Consider the following 20,311-nt stretch of genomic DNA (forward strand, 5'->3'; position numbering starts at 1 on the left):
AGCATACTAGTAAGTTAAACTTACTAGTAGTTCAATATTGGCAGCATGTTTCAAATCATCTCCTCTAAAATTGAGACTAAATAGTGTGACAACTTGTCACAAGAAATAGTGTCAACGTGGGTGCGTAGAAGGACGAACACGTTGCACGCATCGAAGTCGCATCATGTGGCGTGTGGCGGCTCGGCTCAACCAGCGAGTGCGGCGAAGCGGCGTCACCGCTTGTCGCTTCACCACAATGGCGGAAGAGGCATTGCCAACACCACCCGACGAAGGCGCCAAGACGATTCATCGCATCAGCCCGAATATCTTGCGATCGCAGGAAGATACCCGACGCGTGCAACTTCTCATCCGCACGTTCAAGCAGTACGGGCACTTCGTCGCGCACATCGATCCGCTCCAAAAGAGTGAAAAGTTACCGGAGCTCCAGAAGTGGAACTGGGGAAGCCGGTGGGTCGAAAAGCCGTTCTTTGACGACTTCAATTTGGAGTCCCTCGCCCACAGCGCGACGTTGGAACTGCGAAACCACGGTGCGATGTGTCATCCGAGCATCCTCATGACAACGATATTTGATAGGATTTTCGGAAGAGGATCTGGACCGCGAATTCTTCATCGGCGACGATTTGTCCATTGGGCCAGTGGCCACACTGCGCGACGTACGTCACAATTCTGTGGTGTGCTCATCCATAAACATGACATTTCCAGATCGTTACACAATTGCGTGCGCTGTTCTGCGGGCACATTGCAACGGAATACCAGCATCTGCGCAACCGAGAAGCGGCCTTGTGGATCCGTGAAAGCCTCGTCAAGTACAATGTGCGCCATTCTTGTATTCCCTCCAGAACGGATGTCATGTTCGGGTTACCATGCATTTCTAGGCCCACCAATTCACGCCGGCGGAGAAAGTCGCGATCTTCAACGACATGTTGCACGCTGAACTGTTTGAAAAGTTTTTAGGGCGCCGGTAGCGTGCGCATTGATGGGGATGCATCCATGGTGATGTCGCCGGTCGTAGGTTCTCAGGGGCAAAGCGATTTTCGGTGGAAGGTGGCGAGAGCTTGATCCCCGGGCTCAAGGAACTACTACAAACCGCCAGTGACTTGGGTGTGGAAGCAGTGTACATGGGCATGGCGCATCGAGGTCGGCAACGAAATCGCATCGTGAATCAAGCCATTGACAGCGACCATAGGCCGGTTGAATGTACTCGCCAACGTCCTGGAGCGGCCGCTTCGGTCCATCATGTCCCGCTTTCAGCCGTACTTGCCAGACGAACCAGACTACCCCAACGACTCGGACGACGTGCGGTATCACTTGGGCACGGTGTCCCATCTCTCGATGCGAAGCGGCAAAGATTTGCAAGTGCGTACACAGCACCATGTCACGTAAAGTAGAAGGGGATGCCACGAATTCTACTAGGTGACGCTGTCGGCAAATCCGTCGCATTTGGAAGCGGTTTGTGGTCGTTGATCGTGGCCACCTGTCCTGACGGCAACCTAGGTCAACTCGGTAGTGCTGGGAGAGGCCAGGGCGTGCCAAGACATCCTTCGAGACACCGATCGGTCGCGCGTGATGCCGCTGTTGCTGCATGGCGACGCCTCCATGTTCCAAGGCTCCGTCCGGTACGACACTTCTCCATGGCTGCACTCACCCGCATGGTGGTGTTGCTGGTCGATGACGTGCATACTGACGATGACGTCTCGCAGTGAAGCGTTTGGGTTCAGTGGTCTCGAAGACTTCAAGACGGGGGGGACTGTCCACGTGATTATTAACAACCAAATCGGGTTCACGACGTTGCCAAAGCAGGCCGACACGGCCATTTACTGCAGGTGGGTCGAGTGCATGAAAACCTTGCGGTGGGATGGTCGCTCACCCGGATACCGATAGTGACGTGGCCAAGATCTCGAGGAGTCCCATCTTCCACGTCAACGGTGACGACCCGGAAGCCGTCGTCAAGGTCATGAAGATGGCGGTGGAGTACCGGCAAAAGTACAAGTGCGACGTTGTCGTCGACTTGGTGTGCTATCGTCGCCATGGCCACAACGAACAAGTAGGAGAATTGCTTGGAATGTGCAGAAGAGAGGCATGTCTACGTGTATTTTTCCAGGACTCGCCAGAGATCACGGCGCCAGTGATGTACCATTGCATCAACAAGCACCCGACCGTGATCAACTTGTACTTTAAGCAGTTGCAAAGCCAGGGAATTTTGACGACGGAGGGGTGTACCGACATGATCTCGGGGATCGAACAAGGCTTAGCGAGTGAGCACGAGCACTCCAAGACGTCACCGTCGTTTTGGGACAACCTCGGGGACCACCACAGCGAAGCGAATCCAAACGAAGCCACTGCAGGGAGCACGGGAGTGGATCGTAAGCTGCTCGAGGAAATCGGGGCACAGATCTTTCGCATTCCGACGACGTTCACGGCCCACAAAAAGGTACCTGTTGCACAGACGTGAAAAAGAGAAATCGTTCTCGATGTGTGTTGCAGGTTGAAGCGATCATGAACAACCGCCTTCGGGCTGTCGAAACAGGTGCTCGCGTCGACTGGGCCACTGCTGAAGCGCTTGCGTTTGGTTCGCTCCTCGCCCAAGGGATCAACGTACGCCTGAGTGGCCAAGACTGCGAGCGCGGCACATTCAATCAGGTTTGAGTCGATTTTTCGTGGCTCGAGTCTCACCGACTTAGCGCCACGCTGTGCTGTACGATCAATATGAAGCCCTCTCCATGCGCAACATTACGTACACGCCATTGAACGGTCCGTAGCGTCGAGTTTGGCCATCGTGACATGTTGGATGTAGAATTGTCGCTCGACGGACTAGTGGCAAAGGTGCCCAAGTATGAACTGCCGGCAAACGTGGCGCCGCGCATCCAAGTGTGCAACAGTCCGTTGAGCGAGGAGGGTGTGCTCGGCTTTGAGTACGGGTACTCGTTGCAAAGGTAGGCAGTGCCTCGTATTTCTCGGCTGGCATGACAGCACATCATGGTGTGATGGGCGGTAGCCCCAACGCGCTTACAATATGGGAGGCCCAGTTTGGAGACTTTGCCAACGGCGCGCAAACGATCATCGACACGTTTATTGTGTCAGGAGAGCAAAAGTGGCATCGTCATTCCGGTGAGTCGTTGTCTTGCCGCATCGTTGACATGGATGGTCTCGTTCTAGGCTTGATACTGAACCTCCCGCATGGCTACGAAGGCCAAGGACCAGAGCACAGCAGCGCTCGGATGGAACGATTTCTCCAACAATCGAATGAAGACCCTGACACTTTCACGACCGACACGGTCAAGGCTGATTTGCATGCGAACATCCACATTGCGATTCCGACCACGCCGGCGCAGTACTTTCACGCGCTGCGCCGTCAAGTGTGTGCATCGTACGCATCATGTAAAAAGGGGGCTCTTTCGAAATCACCGATTGGACTAGCTATCGCAAACCACTGGTGATGTTCACCCCAAAGTACCTGCTCCACCATCGGCCGTGTACATCGGACTTGAGGCACTTTAGCCTTGACACGTCGTTCCAGCGAGTGCTGGGCGACCACCCCGACGATAAGAAGCGCCTCGTTTCGAATGATCAAGTACGTCACATGAGTCGACGGTGTGATGTTCACGACGTGGGGTGTTGTCGTTTTGTGTAGGTGCGTCGCATCGTCCTGTGCAGCGGCAAGATCTACTACCCCGTCGTTCAGAGCATGCGTGCACGCAACATTCACGACATTGCGACCGTGCGAGTCGAGCAACTCGCTCCGTTCCCGTTTTCCCAAGTGGCGTCTCAAATCGAGCAATACCCGAACGCGGAAATCCTTTGGGTGCAGGTCGTTCTTGGAAGCGACGGAATGCACGGCGGTCTGACAACAGGGCGGCGCTGAGTAGGAGGAACCAAAAAACATGGGCGCGTGGTCGTATGTCCAGCCTCGACTTGCAACGGTGTTGCACGCCATCGAAGATGTAAGAGTGTCCACGGCTTCCTCTACATGATGACGATGGCGTTTACGTAGTCGCGGCGCGTGGGATATGTGGGCCGGCCCCCTGCGGCATCGCCCGCGACGGGGCAATTTGAAATTCACCAGCAAGAGATGCGAATCATTGTCGACGACGCACTTGCATAGTTTCAACACATTGTGTGCTCCTTTACACGTGTGCCAATTACGTCACCAGTGTCCTAACACGTTCGAATACAGTGTGTCTTGCCGCTGCCGCATGGCCAAGTACGCCGCGTGCGCTTGTAAAGATGGTGTCGAGCAGCTTTGCAAGTGCTTGGTGCGTTTTGTCGCTGCCTGCGGTTCGTCCGAGTTGCCAAGGTGGGCTCCCAGCAGTGTCGCCACGCCACGGGAAGTCAGTTCAATTGCGTCAGTCTCGAGCCACACGGACCGACCAACGACATCCGCTACACATTCTTGAGATCGTCCGGGTGCAATTCAGTTTAGCAATTGTACGAACCGATGATTTGTCGCCACGCGGGCGACGCGCTCAGCGCTGTGCCGCTAGCGATCAGCTGAGCGTCTGGGGTGACAAAGTCGCCTACTCGAATTGGTTTGGCAAAGCCGCGCCGACAAACATAGACTGTACCGAGCAAGGCATATATGGACCCCAAGCGCAGAGCGACCGATTCCAACGCCGCCCGTAGGATGTGCACCGGCGTCGTGGCGGCCGTGATCCCGCTAATCGTACACTTGGCATCTTCGTGCCACCCAGGGGCACGCTCCCCTGCCAAAAATGAACTCGTAAGCAGAATACAACCAAGGGCGGGGGGGCACATCACCGTTTAAGAACGGAAGTATCGTGAGCGCGTGCTCTCCTGGATTCAAAGCTTCCACTTGTCGCATGGCGTCTAAGTCATGGGTGAGCAGCCAAGTGCGACAATGCGGCACGACCTGGAGGTAGTGCCAGCGTTTGCCGAGCCCATTCGAACACGGAGCCGCCGTCCGTGAGGGCGCCCCCGAGAATTGCATGCGTCGAAGTCACGCGGTAGCAAAACAGCCCTCGAGGTACTTTGGGAATGGCTATGACTGGAAGCAGTACGCGCATGGCTGCGCTTGTTCCCACCGTCAGCCCAATGCGACTGCAGCAGTAACGTCAGAGCCACTCGATGGCATCGTTCGGCGTACTCTGGGGTAGTACAGTTGGACCCAATGTTAGCTGCGGCTCCGTCGGCCAGCGCCAAAAAGTACGGGGAATCTTGAAGGATAGGCCATCGCTTCGCCAATGCGGGCTTCAATCTCCCAGCTACTGGAATCGACGGATCCTACGACCTCCATTGAGTGGTTCTCCTGCGTTCGGCCTCGTGACGTACTTGGATGGTTGGCAGCGTACTCACGTCCACATGAATGAGTTCCAGGAGCTTGGCGTCCCATGCAGCGTCTCTAAAATCTGCGAGCCCTGTCCACGACGCTTCACTGTAGCTCATCGGGATGGGAGATTCGCTGCCAAGCCAATGCCACAACAACACCCCAACCAGCGACTGCCACATCGCCACATCGGTAGTCGCACCACGTTTTAGCAACTGAGGCGCTGCATACGCAGGATGGATGGGCACGCCCGTTCGATTGTATATCTAACGGTATCGTTCCATGACGCATGAAATGGAGTGAAGAATGCAAAACTACCTCGTGCTGCAATCCATGACTGGCCAATGCCTTCGTCAAAGCTTTCGCATCCGACGCACATCGACCAGCGTACGTCAGCACTGGCGTCATGGGTTTGCCAGTCTTATCGACTCCAACGAGCGACATGGCAAAGCAAGAAAACCCAACGCCCACAATTCGAAACGCAGCGTCCTTTGACAGCCAAGCCGTCGTCTGGTCCTTCACCCCTTCCTACGACAAGAAATTCTCGCATAAAACGTCGTCGCAAACGGAGCTTACCACCGCTTCTTGAATGACGGCCACTGAAGCAGTACCGTCGTGTGCTAGTGCTCGCAGTTTGAGTTGGTGGAGTGAGCCCGGTACAAGTGTCCACGTGTCGCCATGCAGGACATAAGCACTCGCACGCACGGACGAACTTCCAATGTCGACAACAAGAATGGCATTTGCCTTCTCCTTGACCTCCAATTGCCTTTTTATGCGCACAGCCCTTCGATATGCCCATGCAGATGAGAGAATGGCCGCTGCGCCGGCCGCTGCAGCCGCTGCGAGCTTCATGTCGAAAGTGTGCCAAGATCGGAATCGGAAGTGTTGTTCGTATTTTCTAGTATTACTAGTTCATTGCAAGTAGGAGTATTATCCATCATGTCCGGATAACGTCGAAATTCGGACGACTTGTCAACATATCTATTGACCAAGAAGGAACTCATGTACACAACCTAACCAGAGCCACGAACACCTTGACGGCCAAACAGCCACGGCATTGAGTTGTATCCATGCCGAAGAGCATGCTATGGAACACCTCGCGAATGGCGATGGAGCTGCATCAAACTTGGTGCATTGCAAATAGGTGAACAATACTATTCCGACGGACAAGTACGGGAAGAATATTTTTTATTTTGACAGTTGTCTATGGATATTCGTATCGAATTGCTAGAGATCAATTAAATATCTGTCGGTGCTTGTATTTTATTTCCCAACCATGTGACCTCAAAGCGAAAGGCGAACGCTGTTCCGAGTGGAACACGTGGGAGCTGGCTGAGGGCGACGACACGAGCGCCACTTCTTTCTCATCACTGCGCAAGGAGATTGGTATAATCGCCCTTGGGTCGGACGGAAGAGTTGGCTGTAGTGCTGCCGAGTGTCACAGTGAGATGCCCTTGATCCAAACCATCCAGCAGGCCGTCCTCCAAACCATTAAGCGCAATGGCGGCCGCGCATTCAACATGGCTGAAGTTGTCGAGATCAAGGAGCTGTGTGACCGACTCCTTCCGAGCGACCGTACGTCGTAATGTCCCATCGAGAAGACTTGAATTGAGGATGTGTAGTCGGGCTGGAAGTGCCACGACCGGTATCTGTCGACCAGCTTCCCCGCTTTCGGCCAATTCGATACATCGAAGTTTACGAAGACACGGACATTTCGATGGGGTACGAGGACTTTCTTCTTTTATCTCATGGTCCTCAATGAACACCGTAGCATCTTCGTGATGCCTCCAGGCACTTCCATTCCGCTTCACAACCATCCTCAGATGACTGTGATTTCCCGCGTGTTGTATGGCTCGATGCAAGTGAACGCATTTGATCTCGTAGCTCCAGAAATCGACGAAGAGTTTTGGCGCCGCAAAGAGGAGCGCATTCGCAACGCCGAGCTCAAGCACAACCGGTTTCCTCGGTTTCGACCGCGGCATTTAAAGGTCGCGGTCCGGCGAAACACAGAACTCGTACATGGCCCGACAACGATTGAGCTCTTGCCCGATCGATGCAACATCCACGAGTTCGTTGCCGTTGGGGACGTTGGATGCGCCATCTTTGACATCCTCACGCCAGGCTACAATCCACTGTACGTGGCAGCAGCCTCGGTCGATATCCAAATGTGTAACTCTACAACGCAGGGCAGGGCGGGATTGCACATATTATCGAGCGTTGCTGCAAGTGGAAGGGGGCACCGAGGACGAGCCATGGCATGTGCTTGAGCCGTCAAACTTACCCCCGTCATCCTTTGTGTCGGTGGATTTGCCATACCACGGACCGGCACTGACCCATGTCCCTGTGGACGACAGCAGCGAAGGCCAGTCAGCAGAGCATTCGTAGAGGTTTGTGTTTCCATCATTGTAAGCAACAAAGACGATGTGTTGGACCGCCGATCCAAACATGCGCAGTGTCCTGGCGCTTGACGGCGTCGTGCGCCGCCTCTTACAACGTTCATGGGGCATTCGCCCGATGCAGCTTGCATTCGCGGTCTTATCTCCCTGCCATTTTGGCCAAGTCGAGGATCACGTTGGGCTGGGGGCGACCGATGGAGAGCACCATGTCAAAAGGCGTCAGGAATTAAATTACACAAGTGCGGTCGACTAGACAGCGGTGTACGGTCCACGAGGTGATTGCGTTTCTTGTGGACGGAATCGCGCCGTTTGGCCCGTGCGATGGGCCTGCCACTCCGGGGGCAGCTGGCGATCGTACGTGTCTTTGGTAGCGCCTTTGACACACCCGCCGATCCCGAATCGGCGGCAAATGCGCAGGACAAGGAAGATCGTAGCGCCGAGGAACCGAATAACGTTGAAAAACGCGACGATGTAACTGAGCCATTGGAAGTAGCACGACGACGGGATGTACGTCATGATGATGTACATCCAGATCCCGTTGGACAAGAGCCACGACAAGAGCAGCGTCGATCGGAACGCGCGGAAGCTGTTGTCGACTTCTTCCTTCTCTTTCGCGGCCAGCTGCCGCGCCGCTTCGAGCTTTTTTTGCTGGGCCACAACGTCTTTGACATTGCCCCCGGCTTGCTTGGTCGGTCCATGTCCGCCGCCAGACTCGAGCCCTTTGGTTCCCCAGCTCAAATCGTGCAGGTTGCTATACGCGTAGATGCCGAGGACGTTCTACGAAAACGCAACCCACATCAACACGGAGACGTCGATGGGAGCGAACAACCGTACCACAAACGTGGGCAGCATGAAAAAGTATTGGACACAACTCAGCAAGATCGAAAACTCGCCGTGGAGAAAGGCCGAGAGGAACACGAGCCCAAGCGAACTCACGACGCCTCCGACCAACTCAAAGTTGGAGACCGAGCAATCTTGGACTGCAAGTCCTGCGCGAGGGTCCTTGACCGACACGTCCTTCGCGACGAGGCCGTAGAACGACAGACCACTCACCATCATCATCACGATGCCCAAAAACAAGCAACTGAAAAAGTAAAAGCTCGCGGTCCTCGGTTCCGGTTTGTTGCCCAGCGCAAAGACAATCAGCCCGCCGACAATCGCCAAGTACGTGGTCAAGATCGCTTGCAGAATCGCTCCTGCGTTCGTGTACAAGGCCAGCGTCAGCACAAAGTTGAACGTTAGGAACAGGTTGGACAAGAGGAACCACGACAGGAGGTTCTGCAGCGCCAGGTACACAAACTGGAGCGTAAACACGACTTTCCGCGCCGGCGAGTGCGCGCTGTTGCGCCACACCCGTCCAAAATGGCCAATTGCAAACAATCCGGCGAAGAACGACCCATTCAGCCATCGGCGGCGCTGCTTGATCAAGTCGACGAGCGTCATGGGCACGTCGGTTCGAGCAATTGCGTCCTTGACGTAGTGCATGGTCCACTGGCGCCCCTCGCGCGCGAGCAATTCAAAACACAGAATGCGATCCTCCGCCAAGTACATGTTGCCTTGAAACGGGCCAAGGTCCTTGGTCGTCGACGTCAAGCTCTTAAAGTATTCTGGAAGCGGCCCCGTGCCTTTGACGGCGCGAATGGCTTCGTACCGGTAGGCCGAAAACGCGCCCGGCAGCACCGAGATGAAGCCAAACACACTTTCAAGCGATTTGTCCATGATGTTGGAGATCTTGTACTCAAAGTGCTGGGCTGCAACGACCGGGTTGAAGTAGTTGGGCTTGTCGACTGCGATCTCGCCCGCGACACCGCCAATTTGGTAGTTGCGTTCCATGCTTCGAATCAATCGGTACACGGACGACTCGGCTGGCACTGTCCCGACATCGACAAGCACCGTGTACGTCGGGTTGAGCTGCTCTGCAAATGCGTTGAAGAACCACAGGTGCGAGTTGAGCTTGCCGCCGTTGTGCTCCTTGAGCGCGTAGATGAGCTGGAGCGGGGGGTAGTATTTTTCATAATTCTTGGTCTCCACGAGCTGGACCGTCGATTCGAACAGGTGCATGTGGGTGTCGACTCCGAGCGACGTCACCGTCATGATCTCTTCGTCGAAACTCCCGAGACTATTGAGGTACTCCAGGCACGACGGGCTCGCTTTCGTGCGGCCGTCCGACACAACCGCGACCGCAACATGCTTCCAGTAGTCGTCCCCGTACTCCTTGCACATGTACCGGATGCCTTGGGCCAACCCCGTCAGTGTTCCTTTGAGCTCCTCGCCGTCTTCGTTGTACATGGTCACCGTGATGAATACTTTGATCTGGCGCTGGAGCTGGTGCACGCGGAGCACGTACTTGTCGTTGCTGAATTGAATCGGGTCCTTTGTCGCCACGGCTGTGTATCGCATGTTCTTAAACTCGTCTGCGTCGTGGTGCGGAGGAGGTCGGTCCCCCCAAGCCTTTTCCACGAGCGGGACGTTCGTTCGCGCGATCTTGAGCGCCGGTGGCAACGCAGCCCGCCGCGCTTCCTCTTCCACGTCATTCATCCACTTGGACAGCTCGTCGGCACGCTGGAGAATCTCATGCGACTTCTGCGCGATGCCCTTCCGTAGCAACGGATCGACTTCACGTCGACCGACTTCGACTAGCATGCTGCCAGCTTCTGCATACAGCTCAATCGCGGCCGCGGGATTGGCGTCGACTTCCATTTGAACCGCCGCCTGGACTAGACGAAACGCGCCTTCATACGATACGCCTCCATCAAGAAGCTCTTCAGCGGTATGGGGCAGTGGAACGATGGACGACCCCATGCGCATCATGCTCGCTTGACGGAAACTCTTCTGGCGTTCTTGAACGTTTCTGGCCATGTTGAGGAGGGCAGCTGGAGCCGGCACTGCCTGTTCGTCCGACAGGTAGCTGTTGCCCGAGTCTTTCGTGTCTCTCCACAACGGCACTTGGTTGAAGGAAGCATCGATGTCAGAGCCAATGGGGCTGCCTTCGACGTACGCACCGCCAAATTCAAACGATTCCATCGGGGCCAATGGGCGCGGAGGTTGTGCTGTCGTGTGCGGTGGTGGGACCGGGGCTGTCGACGGAACCTCCGTAGGGGGAGGGGTCTTATTCTCCCTCAGCGCTCGAAGTCGAGCTTCCAAGTCGACGTTCGGGTTGCTCATGCGAGTCGTGAGTCAGGTGTGCGCTCGTAGCCGCCGGACTTCAGGTCTCGTTGGTGAATATGCACGTGACGTCGAGCATGTGTAGCGCCAATCCCTGGAAGGGTTATGGGGGGTGGCAAGAAAATGATGGGTTGGGTTAAGTGCGACTGACTCTTTGCTTGCGAGCGACATCGCTTGCAATCGCTACCTACATTGAAAGGCTGCCAGCGAGACATACGTCCTCCATTGTTCCAAGCGCCGTTGTGCACATTACATGAAGCCATGCCCAGCCACTTCGAACAGCGACGACAACAATAGCGGATTCTTTGCTTGCATGTCCATGTTGGCATTGGCTGACTCGATTTTGGTCGTGGGTGGATTCAGGGGGGGGGTGGAGGTAAAACGCGGTCAAAAAAATTGGAAATTAATGTAGCCAATCAAAGCATGCTTATGTCGCATGCGTCCTTTTGATTGGTGGACATCCAATTGGAAAAACGACGGCATCATGTCCACGACGGTGGTCGCCTCGTCGATGAGGGCAAAGAATTGGAGGGCAAAGAATTGGAGGTGGCCAGCGATGCCTGCGGGTGTGGCAATGTCATTCGGGGTATTCGTCACATCTAGAGGTTGCGCAACGACCTTGCGCTCACGGGAGTTTGCAGCACGCTCTTCCGCATGGCCGCACTACGTCCATGCCATCGTGAGACTCGCATCGAGATCCACGATATTCACACCTATCACGTTTGGCGATGGCCTTTTCGATGTTCTCTTCCGTCGGCGGGTTCCACAGTGTCAATCGTTGTCCCTCGTGGCAATAGTATGGCCGGCCTTTTGATCGAGACATTCGCATCTCCCATCCAGGCGGCAGCGGTGGCGCCGCCAAGGATCCTCGATACGTCGAATCAGACACTGACGGGCGAAAGTCGTCATGGTGATGAAGGTCCGCTCGTGGATGCGAGTACTTGTTCTTCATTTGCGCGACACGGTCCTTCAAGCTTGACACTGACGGCGATGCTCTACTCTCGATCACACGTCATACTTGTCCAACGTTGCTGACAACGAATGGACTCACCGCAAACTGTTAGCATTGACAAGTCCATTCGACAGCGCCATCCGGGTCGCGGTCGCGTCCACATCCAAGGATGCACCGAGCTGTTGCGCAGCGGATTGAAGGAATGCTCTGGAATCGATTGCTTTTTGAAAGGCTGCCGCAACATCATGCGCGCCGCTCTGAATCGCTGCGATTTCTTCGGACGATCCTGTTTGGTCGAGACCACGGCGGTCTTTTCGCGACCCAAAGTTTTTTCGTTGACGACTCGACGACGACGAATAGTGGAGCAACGACGGTGGCGCGCCTCCACTGCCGACTCCGCCAGATCCATGCGAGCTCCGCAGGCGGTCTAGTTCCTTTTGCAACTGCGCAATTGTTTTGTCCTTGTCTCGAGCCTGTTCTTCCTGTTGGCGGAACTTGACGTGCTGTGCGGCAATTGCGAGCTCTTTTTCAGCCTTGACCTTTTCTGCCTGCTCCTTGCACAACCCGAGCGCAGCCTTGAGGTCGTCAACCTCCTTGCGAAGGCGCACGTTTTCTTTTTCGATACGATCGATCATGCCGCCCGCGTCCGCCATGACCATTTGTGCGGACGACTTGCGGCGTTCCCGACTGCCGTCTACACCAAAGCCACCGCGATTTCCTTCGTCAATGGCATCGTTTTCGTTGAAGTGAAGTCGCCGAAGATCCTTTTGTTGTTCGACCTGCAGACGCTCCTGCAACGTCCGTAGCTGTTCTTGCATGGTTTGTTGGCACTTCATGTCGGCAAGGCGACGCATGTATTGTGCGCGATGAAGGTGCATGCGCACAAGGGCCTGAATTGCCACGGCACTTGCTTTGAGTTGAAGAAAGTGCCGTCTACGCCAGGCAATGTTAGCGGCAACCTTCCATCGTGTCGTGCACACGACGGGTCAGAGTGCATGCCATTGCGACGTCAGTTCTGCCGCTGGATTTTCGATCCAAGAAATGACAAAATCACTCCAACACACTTGCGAAGCACTCCAGATACCTTTGATGGGCGCCGACGACGATCGCATACACCAGCTCTGCCTTGTGCTGCCGTTGGAGGACGTAAAACAACTGGCGCGCTTTGATGCCGCGCCATCGACTCTGCAGCACAAGAGCGCCACGGTACAGCGTGTTGTACCGGGTGAGCGCCAACATGCAGCGCACCACCGACTAGGTCGCCATGGTCATCGTCTCAAGATGGGACCTCGAACTCCCACCTGGAGTTTGATAATTGCTTGGAGCTTGCGCTGGTACTGGCGCCGCTTGGTGCATCCGCGAAGGATGCGCTGCATGACGACGACTTTGGCGTACAAGTACTGCCGCTTGCGATCTTCCATGTCTTCCACGACACCTGCTTGAAAGTATATCTTGGTACGGCCGACTTGAAAATGCAACGGCGCCGTCCACTGCGGCACTTGCGCCAAGATCTATCAACGTCCCGATGAAGAGCCAAGCCAGTTCGATCTTCAGCCGACCTTGAGACAAAGCTCCTTGGACGACATTGTCTGGGCCAAGATGTCGGGGTAGCACATGCCGTACGTGCCGAGGAACTCAACGTGGGTCTGCCGAACAGGGTACGCGGACCGCGCGATGCGGATCGCTTCGATGACCCCCGCGCACCGCAACTGCGAAATCACCATCGAGTGATCGAACGTGGCAGAACTCTTCTCCGCATTCGGCTTGATGCAACGAATGTACTGCACTTTCGTTGCTTGAATGGTGCCCATGAGCTCGGACAGGTTGGTTTTGAACTGGTGCCCGACGGTCTGAAGCGCAAGGGAACGAGTCGACGGTCGTCGTTTCAATGAAGGTCTTGATGTCGCGGTGGCCGGCGTCTCGGCAAACAGTTGTGACACGAACGGCGCCATGGACGACCGCATGAGCTGCGCCAAGTCCGGTAGCAAGGCATCCTTGTGCTTTTCGAGAAAACCCGTCACGTCATACAGGACGGGGGAAGCATAGTGGTGGATCACAAAGTGCGTTCGGCTCGTGCGTGGAAACTCGATCACTGGGTCGTCCTTCATGAGCAATGCCGCCTTGGCAACGAACGACTCTTCATTGCCCTACAAACGTGCACAAAAGGCCTCGAGCGATTTTGAAGTGGGTCGCAAACGCACCTTGGGCCGCACGAGCTCTTCGTCAAGAAGCGACAGGAGCCCCAGCTTGGACTCGACAACCTGGAGCACGTCGGCGTTGTCGGCATAAGCGATGTGGGTCCACTGAATGCCCTCGTCGTCGTACTCGACTTGGACCGTCTTGAACACGTCAAACGTAAACTTTTGTTGGAGCTTTTCGTTGGCGTAGTTGATGCAAAATTGCTCAAACGAGTTATGCTGAAAGTGCTCGAAACCGAAAATGTCGAGCACGCCGATGTGGTGTTGCATGCGGGACGCATGCGACAACGACGTATTGATGAGCGCCACGAGCCAGTCGAACAAGTTGGCGTACAGCGCTTTGGCGAGCGCGTCGCGGCAGTGCTCCGCGCCGACCTACACGCAGAGTCGTACGAAAACATCGGACACGCTTGGGAATTTCCATCGTGACGCTCGCTACCTTGGTCAATGGAACGCTGTACTTGTCGTTACGGGCTTGCATCGTTCGCGAACATAATGCTCGCTCCAGCGTGTTCCGATCGACACCCAGCAGACTGCAGACGTGCGCCGTGTGGGTGCAAGGCGGAGCAATTTGCGATGCTTCATCGGACGTTGCGGAAAACTGTGGTTGACACGGGGTACAGTCAGACTACAGCCCCGCAGCAAGTCGGAAGATGTGTGCCAGCGTTACCTGCATCTGCCCGAGGTGCAAAATACCGGCCAGCACACGAAACAGAGCCATTTGGTGCGCCGTGTCCAAGCCGATGCGCCCTAGAGCCGCTTGCGTCTTCTCAAAGTGGGCCAAGTCCGAGTGGCCTTCGATGACAGCCGTGTGCAACGGGCCAAGGTAGGCGTATTCAGGCGCAGCATCGCCTTGGGATAGATGGAGCTCAGGCAGCTTCGATCGAGCTGCCAACACCTACATGTAATGTCCGTGGTGGGATGACATGGCGAGGGGCAAGACATTCGACTCCAACTTGGTAAAAGATGTGATAGTTGCGTTCCGCGGGTTCGTGAGTGATGACACGGGTCTTCTCGAGCAAGTACGTCATGCATTGTGCGCCGACGAGCGTCCCCTTGGCGTCAAACTGGAGCTGTGTGAACTTGCCAAATCGCGAGCTGTTGTCGTTGCGCAGAGTCTTGGCATTACCGAATGATTCGAGCAATGGATTGACCATAATGATGTTGGCAATGGTCGCATCGTTCAGACCCCCTGCAATCGTGGCCAAGTGGTTCATGAGAATTTTCGTCGTTTCTGTCTTGCCGGCGCCAGACTCGCCGCTCACGAGCACGGACTGGTTCCGATGATCATGCAACATGCTCTGATACGCTGTCACAGACGTTGCGTACACATGCGGTGGGAGCTCATCCCGCGCCAAGCGCTGGTACTTGAGATGTTGCTCATCGGAATACAGATCTCCCAGCCACTGGTACGGGTTCACAGCTATGCAAATGTCTCCTGTGTACGTGTAAGGCTGATGAGCAAGAAACCGAGCCTTGATGTTGAACAGGATCGCTGCTTCGTGGAGGTAGTTGAGCGTGATCATGTCGTCAACGTTCGTCACGTCGTTTTGCACAGGCAATGTATCAATCGATGCATTGGATTGTCCTTTTCCACTCATCAGGGCTACCGTCTTCTTGTCTGCAAAGTCGACAATCCGCACTGAGTCGTTGGCAACATGAGGTAAATCCTTCAACACTTTGACCTGCACTTGCTTCGTCGACGGATCGTGGCTGATGACCTGACCTTGAAGCCAAGCATGTGCCTCATCAGGAATATAGCAAAGTGTTCCGGGGACCATCTCGACCACCATCGCCGCCGCTCCTGTCGCAGCGCCGCCAACACGTGTGTTGCAAATGTACCCCGATGCGGATCATCCGGATAAGAGGTATCCGCCAATCGTACGTCCTCAACACATCCGTTCAAGTTGTCGATGTACGAATCATTTATTAAATTGAATAAACGATAGATGAAAGTAAAGACAGCCCTAGTTGCGGTAGGGAAAGATCACGTTGATCATGGCGCGGAGCGGCGCCCACGCGAAGATGGTCACGTTTTCGCGTTCCAAGAGCGGCATGATGATGATGCAAGCTTGGTGGAAGACTTGGCAACAATGGTATACGCGAGATGGCGTGGGGAATGGAGCCAGGCAACGTGAGGCAGCGAAGCCCGCGACCATGAAGAAGTGTGTGGCCAACACGACTGGTTTCGGGGTGAGGGCGCTGAGGAGGCCAAGTGGGCCGGCCATGAAGAATCCGCCCATCTTCAAATACTCGTAGCACGATTCGCGAAGGGTCGCACGCGCAGCCAAGACAGCTTTGTCGACAACGTCATCGTCCGTTGAAGGCACGGAAAAGATATGGTAGAGGGCGTTGGCAAGGATGTTGACCGTCGACGAGTGGTGCACACGGTCCTGCTCGAAAGCGCGGCGGACAGCAGCGACTTCCTTGCCGCTAGACAGGTCGACGTTTTTGAGCAATTCATTCAGCAGCACAACATCCTTGAGAGCAACGCTCATGCCACCGCCAGTAAGAGGGTGGCGCATGTTGAATGTATCGCCAAGCATGACGACGCGACCGATATTGGCGGGTTGGGTGGTCATGAATTCGCGGTTCGGCATCGACTTGACGGGACCCGTTTCCACAGCACGAATGAACGCCGCGCGGGATGCCTCGGGAATTTGAGGGGCCACGTGGGACAGCAAGTGCTTGGTCAGGTCGCCGTTAGTAGACGAAGGAACTTTGCCAGGGACGTCGACAAGGACGCGCGTTTCGGTGGGAGAAATCTGGTACATGAGGATGGGCGAGGGCTGCGCAAGGATGACGTGGCCGAATTGGCGAAAGGGTACTGTGGCCTCCATAGCAGGGTGCGTCATGAGGAGTGCGACAAAGCTCGAGATCTGCTTGGGTTGGTCCTTGGACAAATCGCGGCGCAGACCGGACCAGAGCCCGTCCGAAGCAATCACCAACGGCGCCAATGCAGTTTCGACCGGCATTTCCACGTCGTCCGACGGGGACTTGCGGCGAAATTGAATGCCCTTGCACACGTTGCTCTGACTGCCCTTGGTCGTGGGTTCCAAGACGAGTTTGCTCACTGTGCCTTCAACTACAGTAATGTTGGGTTCTGCCAAAATGCGAGCGCGAAGACGTTGAACGAATGCGCCGTTGTGGAACCCGCGACCGTGCTGCTTCCCCGTGCCATTGTCGTTGCGAGTGAAGCCCATGTATTCGATGAGCGTCTTTGGGGCACAGTTGGGGTACGGCAGCATGATGTGATCGTGATGAGGACGGAGGATCGAATATCCGAGAGTTTTGACGTCCATGCTCGTTTCTGCGCAGTCAATCAAGTCCAACGAGCGCAACGCTTCCAACCCGCCAGGTTGCATGAGCTCTCCCACAAAGCGGTCCTGGTATTCCAAAGACTTTTCGACCACGAGGACTTTGCGTCCTTGTTTCGCCAATCCCATCGCGATCGAGCACCCGGCAGTACCGGCACCAACGACAATGACGTCTGCAGAGGGGTTGTCGATCTTGACATCAACGACGCATTGGCTTTCATGGAGAGTTTGGGTGACTGACCAAATGCAGCCGAGCCCAAGGAGGTAAAGCACGACAAAAATGGACACAGCCGAGGCGAGAGGAAACGAATGCACATCGAGTTCACCAACCGAGTTGAGGCGAAGGGAGGCGAGTCCCATACCACCCACGAGCAATGCCGACGCATTGAACGTTTGCAACAGCGACGCTCGAACTAGGCAGCAAGTCGAGAGGACCACGAGAAGAAGAGAGTAGAAGAGAGGCGAGTCCGCGAGTTGCTGGCACAAGATCGCAAACGAGTCCTGGAGAAGCGTGCGCATCGTCTCACTCAGGATCACAACCGAGCAGATCGCAAGAATCATGGGTGGTGCCGCTGCGTTCCAGGTGACGTTGACGCAGCGAGATTCCAAAATGTCGAAGGGCTGAACACCTGCGAATAGAAATGCGCATGCGTGTCGGTGTAACTCTCCCACTTAAGTGCGCTTTTGGCGCAGCCAACTTGTGAACGTTGTCAAGCTGTCCATTTTAAATGCGACATTCGAACATAAGCGGCATCGAAGGGCGACGATGTCACATGTGACTTCAGGGCATTTCTTTGTGGTGGCGCTTACAACTCGCCGCAAGGATGCAATGATTACAGTTCTCACGAAAGCGGTTGAACCCGTTGTTGAACTTGAAGACGTTAGCCGCGAGGGGATTCTACGTGTGAGATCATGCCAGTGGTGCTCGTTCAACACACTTCGAAAACTGCATCTGACGCAGAATTTAAAAAGCTGCATAACTAATTATTCCTTCCAGGCTATTGAATTTTTGTATCCTATGTAGATGGACCCGAGGAACAACTTTTTATTTTCACGTGGTATACACAAACTTCTCACTGGGACATGTCTAAGTCGAGGAGTGAGCAACCTTTAGCGCCGTCTCGATGTCTTGAACGAGGTCTTCGACGGACTCAAGGCCCACCGACAGCCGCAAGAGGTCCAGCGGAGCAGGCGACTCCACTCCTTCTACACTGGCCCTGTGCTCGATGAGGCTTTCCGTCCCTCCCAGCGACGTAGCTCGTTTCCATAGCTTGGTGTTGGCAGCCACAGTCAGTGCAGCAATTTCACCCCCTTTCACGCGAATGGAAATCATGCCTCCGTAGCCTCCTTGCATTTGGCGTGTGGCAATCTCATGCCCGTGGCAGTGTGGGAGACCAGGGTAGAGCACCGCGTCGACAAGAGGATGTGTGTTGAAGTGCTCCGCAATGATCTGTGCTGAAGCCGTTGCGGACCGCACACGCAAATGCAATGTGCGCATGCCTCGCAGGAGCAACCACGCTTCAAAGGACCCAAGAGTACCGCCAAGGGTCGTTCGAACTTGACGAACTCGCTGCCAATGCTCGTTGTCGATTGAACGCGTGGTGAGGGATCCAGCAACGACGTCGCTGTGCCCGTTGAGATACTTGGTCGCAGCATGCATGACAATATCGGCGCCGAAGGACAAAGGCGTTGTGAGAACGGGGGTAGCCACCGTGGAGTCGACAGCCAGCAAGGCGCCGGCTGCGTGGGCAAGATCGGCAGTCGCGGCAATGTCAGTCACAGTCCAAAGCGGGTTTGACGGCGTTTCCACCCACACTAACCGTGTCTGGCCTGGACGCACTGCAGCGGCGACAGCGTCGACGCTCGTCATATCGATGACCTCCACGTCCAGCCCCCACGATGCAGCATGCGTCGTCAGCCAGTTGCGCAAACTCCAGTACATTACTCTTGGAATCAACACGTGATCACCAGGCTTCAGAGCTAGGAACACAGCTGTGGCCGCCGCCATGCCGCTGGAAAAGAGTATTGTGTCGCTCCCACCTTCGAGGGTATTGATGACAGACTCGGGTTGATCGAATGCAGGATTGTCCGATCGGGCATACATGCGACCGGATCGGTACTGGTTGTCAGCATCGCGCTGGAAAGTACTGCTGACATGGATGGGAGGCGAGATAGCAGCCGTGGCTTTGTCCACCCATCCGAGAGCTTGAGCCGTCACGGTTTCTGGGGCCCATTCGAGGTGGTCAGGCAGTTGACTTGCATCGACCAGGTCATGCGTCGGCCACGAACTTGAAGCGAGCGAGCGGGACAACGGCCGATGCACGGACAGAGTATTCGCAAAGCCAGAAAAGCGCCGAGGGATGGGAAGGCGGCGCATCATGCTTGGGAATGTACAAATGTCGACTTGACTTCTTCGTTCATTCGACAGTGTGGCCGCATGATGGCACTGTTCAGGTGCTTCGGCCGTTGAAGGATCGACGTGCTGGAGCAAATGAGGAACCGCCAACCTCCAGTGTCATGGCGTTTGACCAATCGGAATCGCCGAATTTGTATGCACCATTTATCTTCGCTTTGATATGGTCTGCATCAGAGCGAAGGTTGAAGCTACTAGTAGTAGCTTCAACTATCTAGGTGTATACTACTAGTATACACCTAGATAGGTACGACGTTAACTCGCTCTACTAACAGAAAAGCATAGTACTACTGATTTCCCCCCGCTAACCGAACAGGGCAAATTTGATTATTTCTATAAATTTATAATATTGAATGTCAGAGGTATTTTCAAACTTTTGAACGCGTTCACGGCGGACAGCAATTCAAACGAGCCATGCCAATCAAAATGAAGTTGCGGATAACTCTTGTGGAGATGCGTGAGGTACATGCGAAGCATTTAAGCGAGCCGAATGTATCCTACTCTGCCCTGGCCTTGTGGGCAGCTCAAGCACTTGGTCTCGGATGCTTGTCGACAATGACCCGCCGCACTTGGTGTTGGAGACCACGCC

General features: G+C 55.1%; 7 protein-coding genes across 13 annotated transcripts; 2 read left to right on the plus strand and 5 right to left on the minus strand.

The window, feature by feature from the left end:
- The first annotated feature begins 133 nt into the window (after positions 1–133).
- Positions 134–4,222, plus strand: H310_01356. 2 transcript variants are annotated; one of them, XM_008864438.1, is made up of 20 exons: positions 134–527; positions 574–653; positions 703–813; positions 876–961; positions 1,013–1,137; positions 1,187–1,356; positions 1,414–1,449; positions 1,495–1,616; positions 1,701–1,823; positions 1,882–2,044; positions 2,102–2,431; positions 2,485–2,640; positions 2,682–2,751; positions 2,795–2,933; positions 2,996–3,108; positions 3,157–3,367; positions 3,418–3,571; positions 3,632–3,808; positions 3,867–3,941; positions 3,992–4,222. In XM_008864438.1, exons 1-20 carry the CDS (start codon positions 164–166, stop codon positions 4,100–4,102), a joined length of 2,916 nt encoding a protein of 971 aa, XP_008862660.1. In that variant the 5' UTR covers positions 134–163; the 3' UTR covers positions 4,103–4,222. The 2 variants fall into 2 exon arrangements, with proteins under 2 accessions (XP_008862660.1, XP_008862661.1); XM_008864439.1 differs by having other exon boundaries at positions 3,632–3,941.
- On the minus strand, positions 4,073–6,154 carry H310_01357 (hypothetical protein). 3 transcript variants are annotated; one of them, XM_008864441.1, is made up of 9 exons: positions 5,858–6,154; positions 5,600–5,809; positions 5,287–5,547; positions 5,102–5,238; positions 4,868–5,028; positions 4,756–4,824; positions 4,563–4,700; positions 4,434–4,514; positions 4,073–4,380 (listed from the first exon to the last, which is right to left on the minus strand). In XM_008864441.1, the coding sequence occupies exons 1-9, from the start codon at positions 6,131–6,133 to the stop codon at positions 4,145–4,147; spliced, it is 1,569 nt and encodes a 522-aa protein (XP_008862663.1). In that variant the 5' UTR covers positions 6,134–6,154; the 3' UTR covers positions 4,073–4,144. The 3 variants fall into 3 exon arrangements, with proteins under 3 accessions (XP_008862663.1, XP_008862662.1, XP_008862664.1); XM_008864440.1 differs by having other exon boundaries at positions 4,868–5,055; XM_008864442.1 differs by lacking the exon at positions 4,073–4,380 and having other exon boundaries at positions 4,390–4,514; positions 4,868–5,055.
- Positions 6,155–6,532: 378 nt separating this feature from the next.
- Positions 6,533–7,809, plus strand: H310_01358 (hypothetical protein). Of its 3 annotated transcripts, XM_008864443.1 has the most exons (4): positions 6,533–6,856; positions 6,904–7,003; positions 7,053–7,415; positions 7,468–7,809. In XM_008864443.1, the coding sequence occupies exons 1-4, from the start codon at positions 6,730–6,732 to the stop codon at positions 7,664–7,666; spliced, it is 789 nt and encodes a 262-aa protein (XP_008862665.1). In that variant the 5' UTR covers positions 6,533–6,729; the 3' UTR covers positions 7,667–7,809. The 3 variants fall into 3 exon arrangements, with proteins under 3 accessions (XP_008862665.1, XP_008862666.1, XP_008862667.1); XM_008864444.1 differs by having other exon boundaries at positions 6,904–7,415; XM_008864445.1 differs by having other exon boundaries at positions 7,053–7,809.
- Positions 7,810–10,901, minus strand: H310_01359 (hypothetical protein). The gene is made up of 2 exons (XM_008864446.1): positions 8,512–10,901; positions 7,810–8,454 (listed from the first exon to the last, which is right to left on the minus strand). The coding sequence occupies exons 1-2, from the start codon at positions 10,840–10,842 to the stop codon at positions 7,927–7,929; spliced, it is 2,859 nt and encodes a 952-aa protein (XP_008862668.1). The 5' UTR covers positions 10,843–10,901; the 3' UTR covers positions 7,810–7,926.
- A 323-nt stretch (positions 10,902–11,224) lies between these two features.
- H310_01360 lies at positions 11,225–15,820 on the minus strand. 2 transcript variants are annotated; one of them, XM_008864447.1, is made up of 10 exons: positions 14,949–15,820; positions 14,663–14,890; positions 14,432–14,593; positions 13,996–14,367; positions 13,354–13,941; positions 13,096–13,305; positions 12,879–13,048; positions 11,894–12,727; positions 11,556–11,837; positions 11,225–11,505 (listed from the first exon to the last, which is right to left on the minus strand). In XM_008864447.1, exons 1-10 carry the CDS (start codon positions 15,783–15,785, stop codon positions 11,442–11,444), a joined length of 3,747 nt encoding a protein of 1,248 aa, XP_008862669.1. In that variant the 5' UTR covers positions 15,786–15,820; the 3' UTR covers positions 11,225–11,441. The 2 variants fall into 2 exon arrangements, with proteins under 2 accessions (XP_008862669.1, XP_008862670.1); XM_008864448.1 differs by having other exon boundaries at positions 11,556–12,727; positions 14,949–15,785.
- A 79-nt stretch (positions 15,821–15,899) lies between these two features.
- On the minus strand, positions 15,900–17,939 carry H310_01361 (hypothetical protein). Its single transcript, XM_008864449.1, has one exon. It carries the CDS (start codon positions 17,868–17,870, stop codon positions 15,960–15,962), a length of 1,911 nt encoding a protein of 636 aa, XP_008862671.1. The 5' UTR covers positions 17,871–17,939; the 3' UTR covers positions 15,900–15,959.
- A 366-nt stretch (positions 17,940–18,305) lies between these two features.
- Positions 18,306–19,798, minus strand: H310_01362 (hypothetical protein). Its single transcript, XM_008864450.1, has one exon. It carries the CDS (start codon positions 19,687–19,689, stop codon positions 18,397–18,399), a length of 1,293 nt encoding a protein of 430 aa, XP_008862672.1. The 5' UTR covers positions 19,690–19,798; the 3' UTR covers positions 18,306–18,396.
- Between the last annotated feature and the right edge of the window lie 513 nt (positions 19,799–20,311).

This window comes from Aphanomyces invadans (assembly GCF_000520115.1).
Source record: "Aphanomyces invadans strain NJM9701 unplaced genomic scaffold supercont1.2, whole genome shotgun sequence".
Taxonomy (NCBI): domain Eukaryota; phylum Oomycota; class Saprolegniomycetes; order Saprolegniales; family Verrucalvaceae; genus Aphanomyces; species Aphanomyces invadans.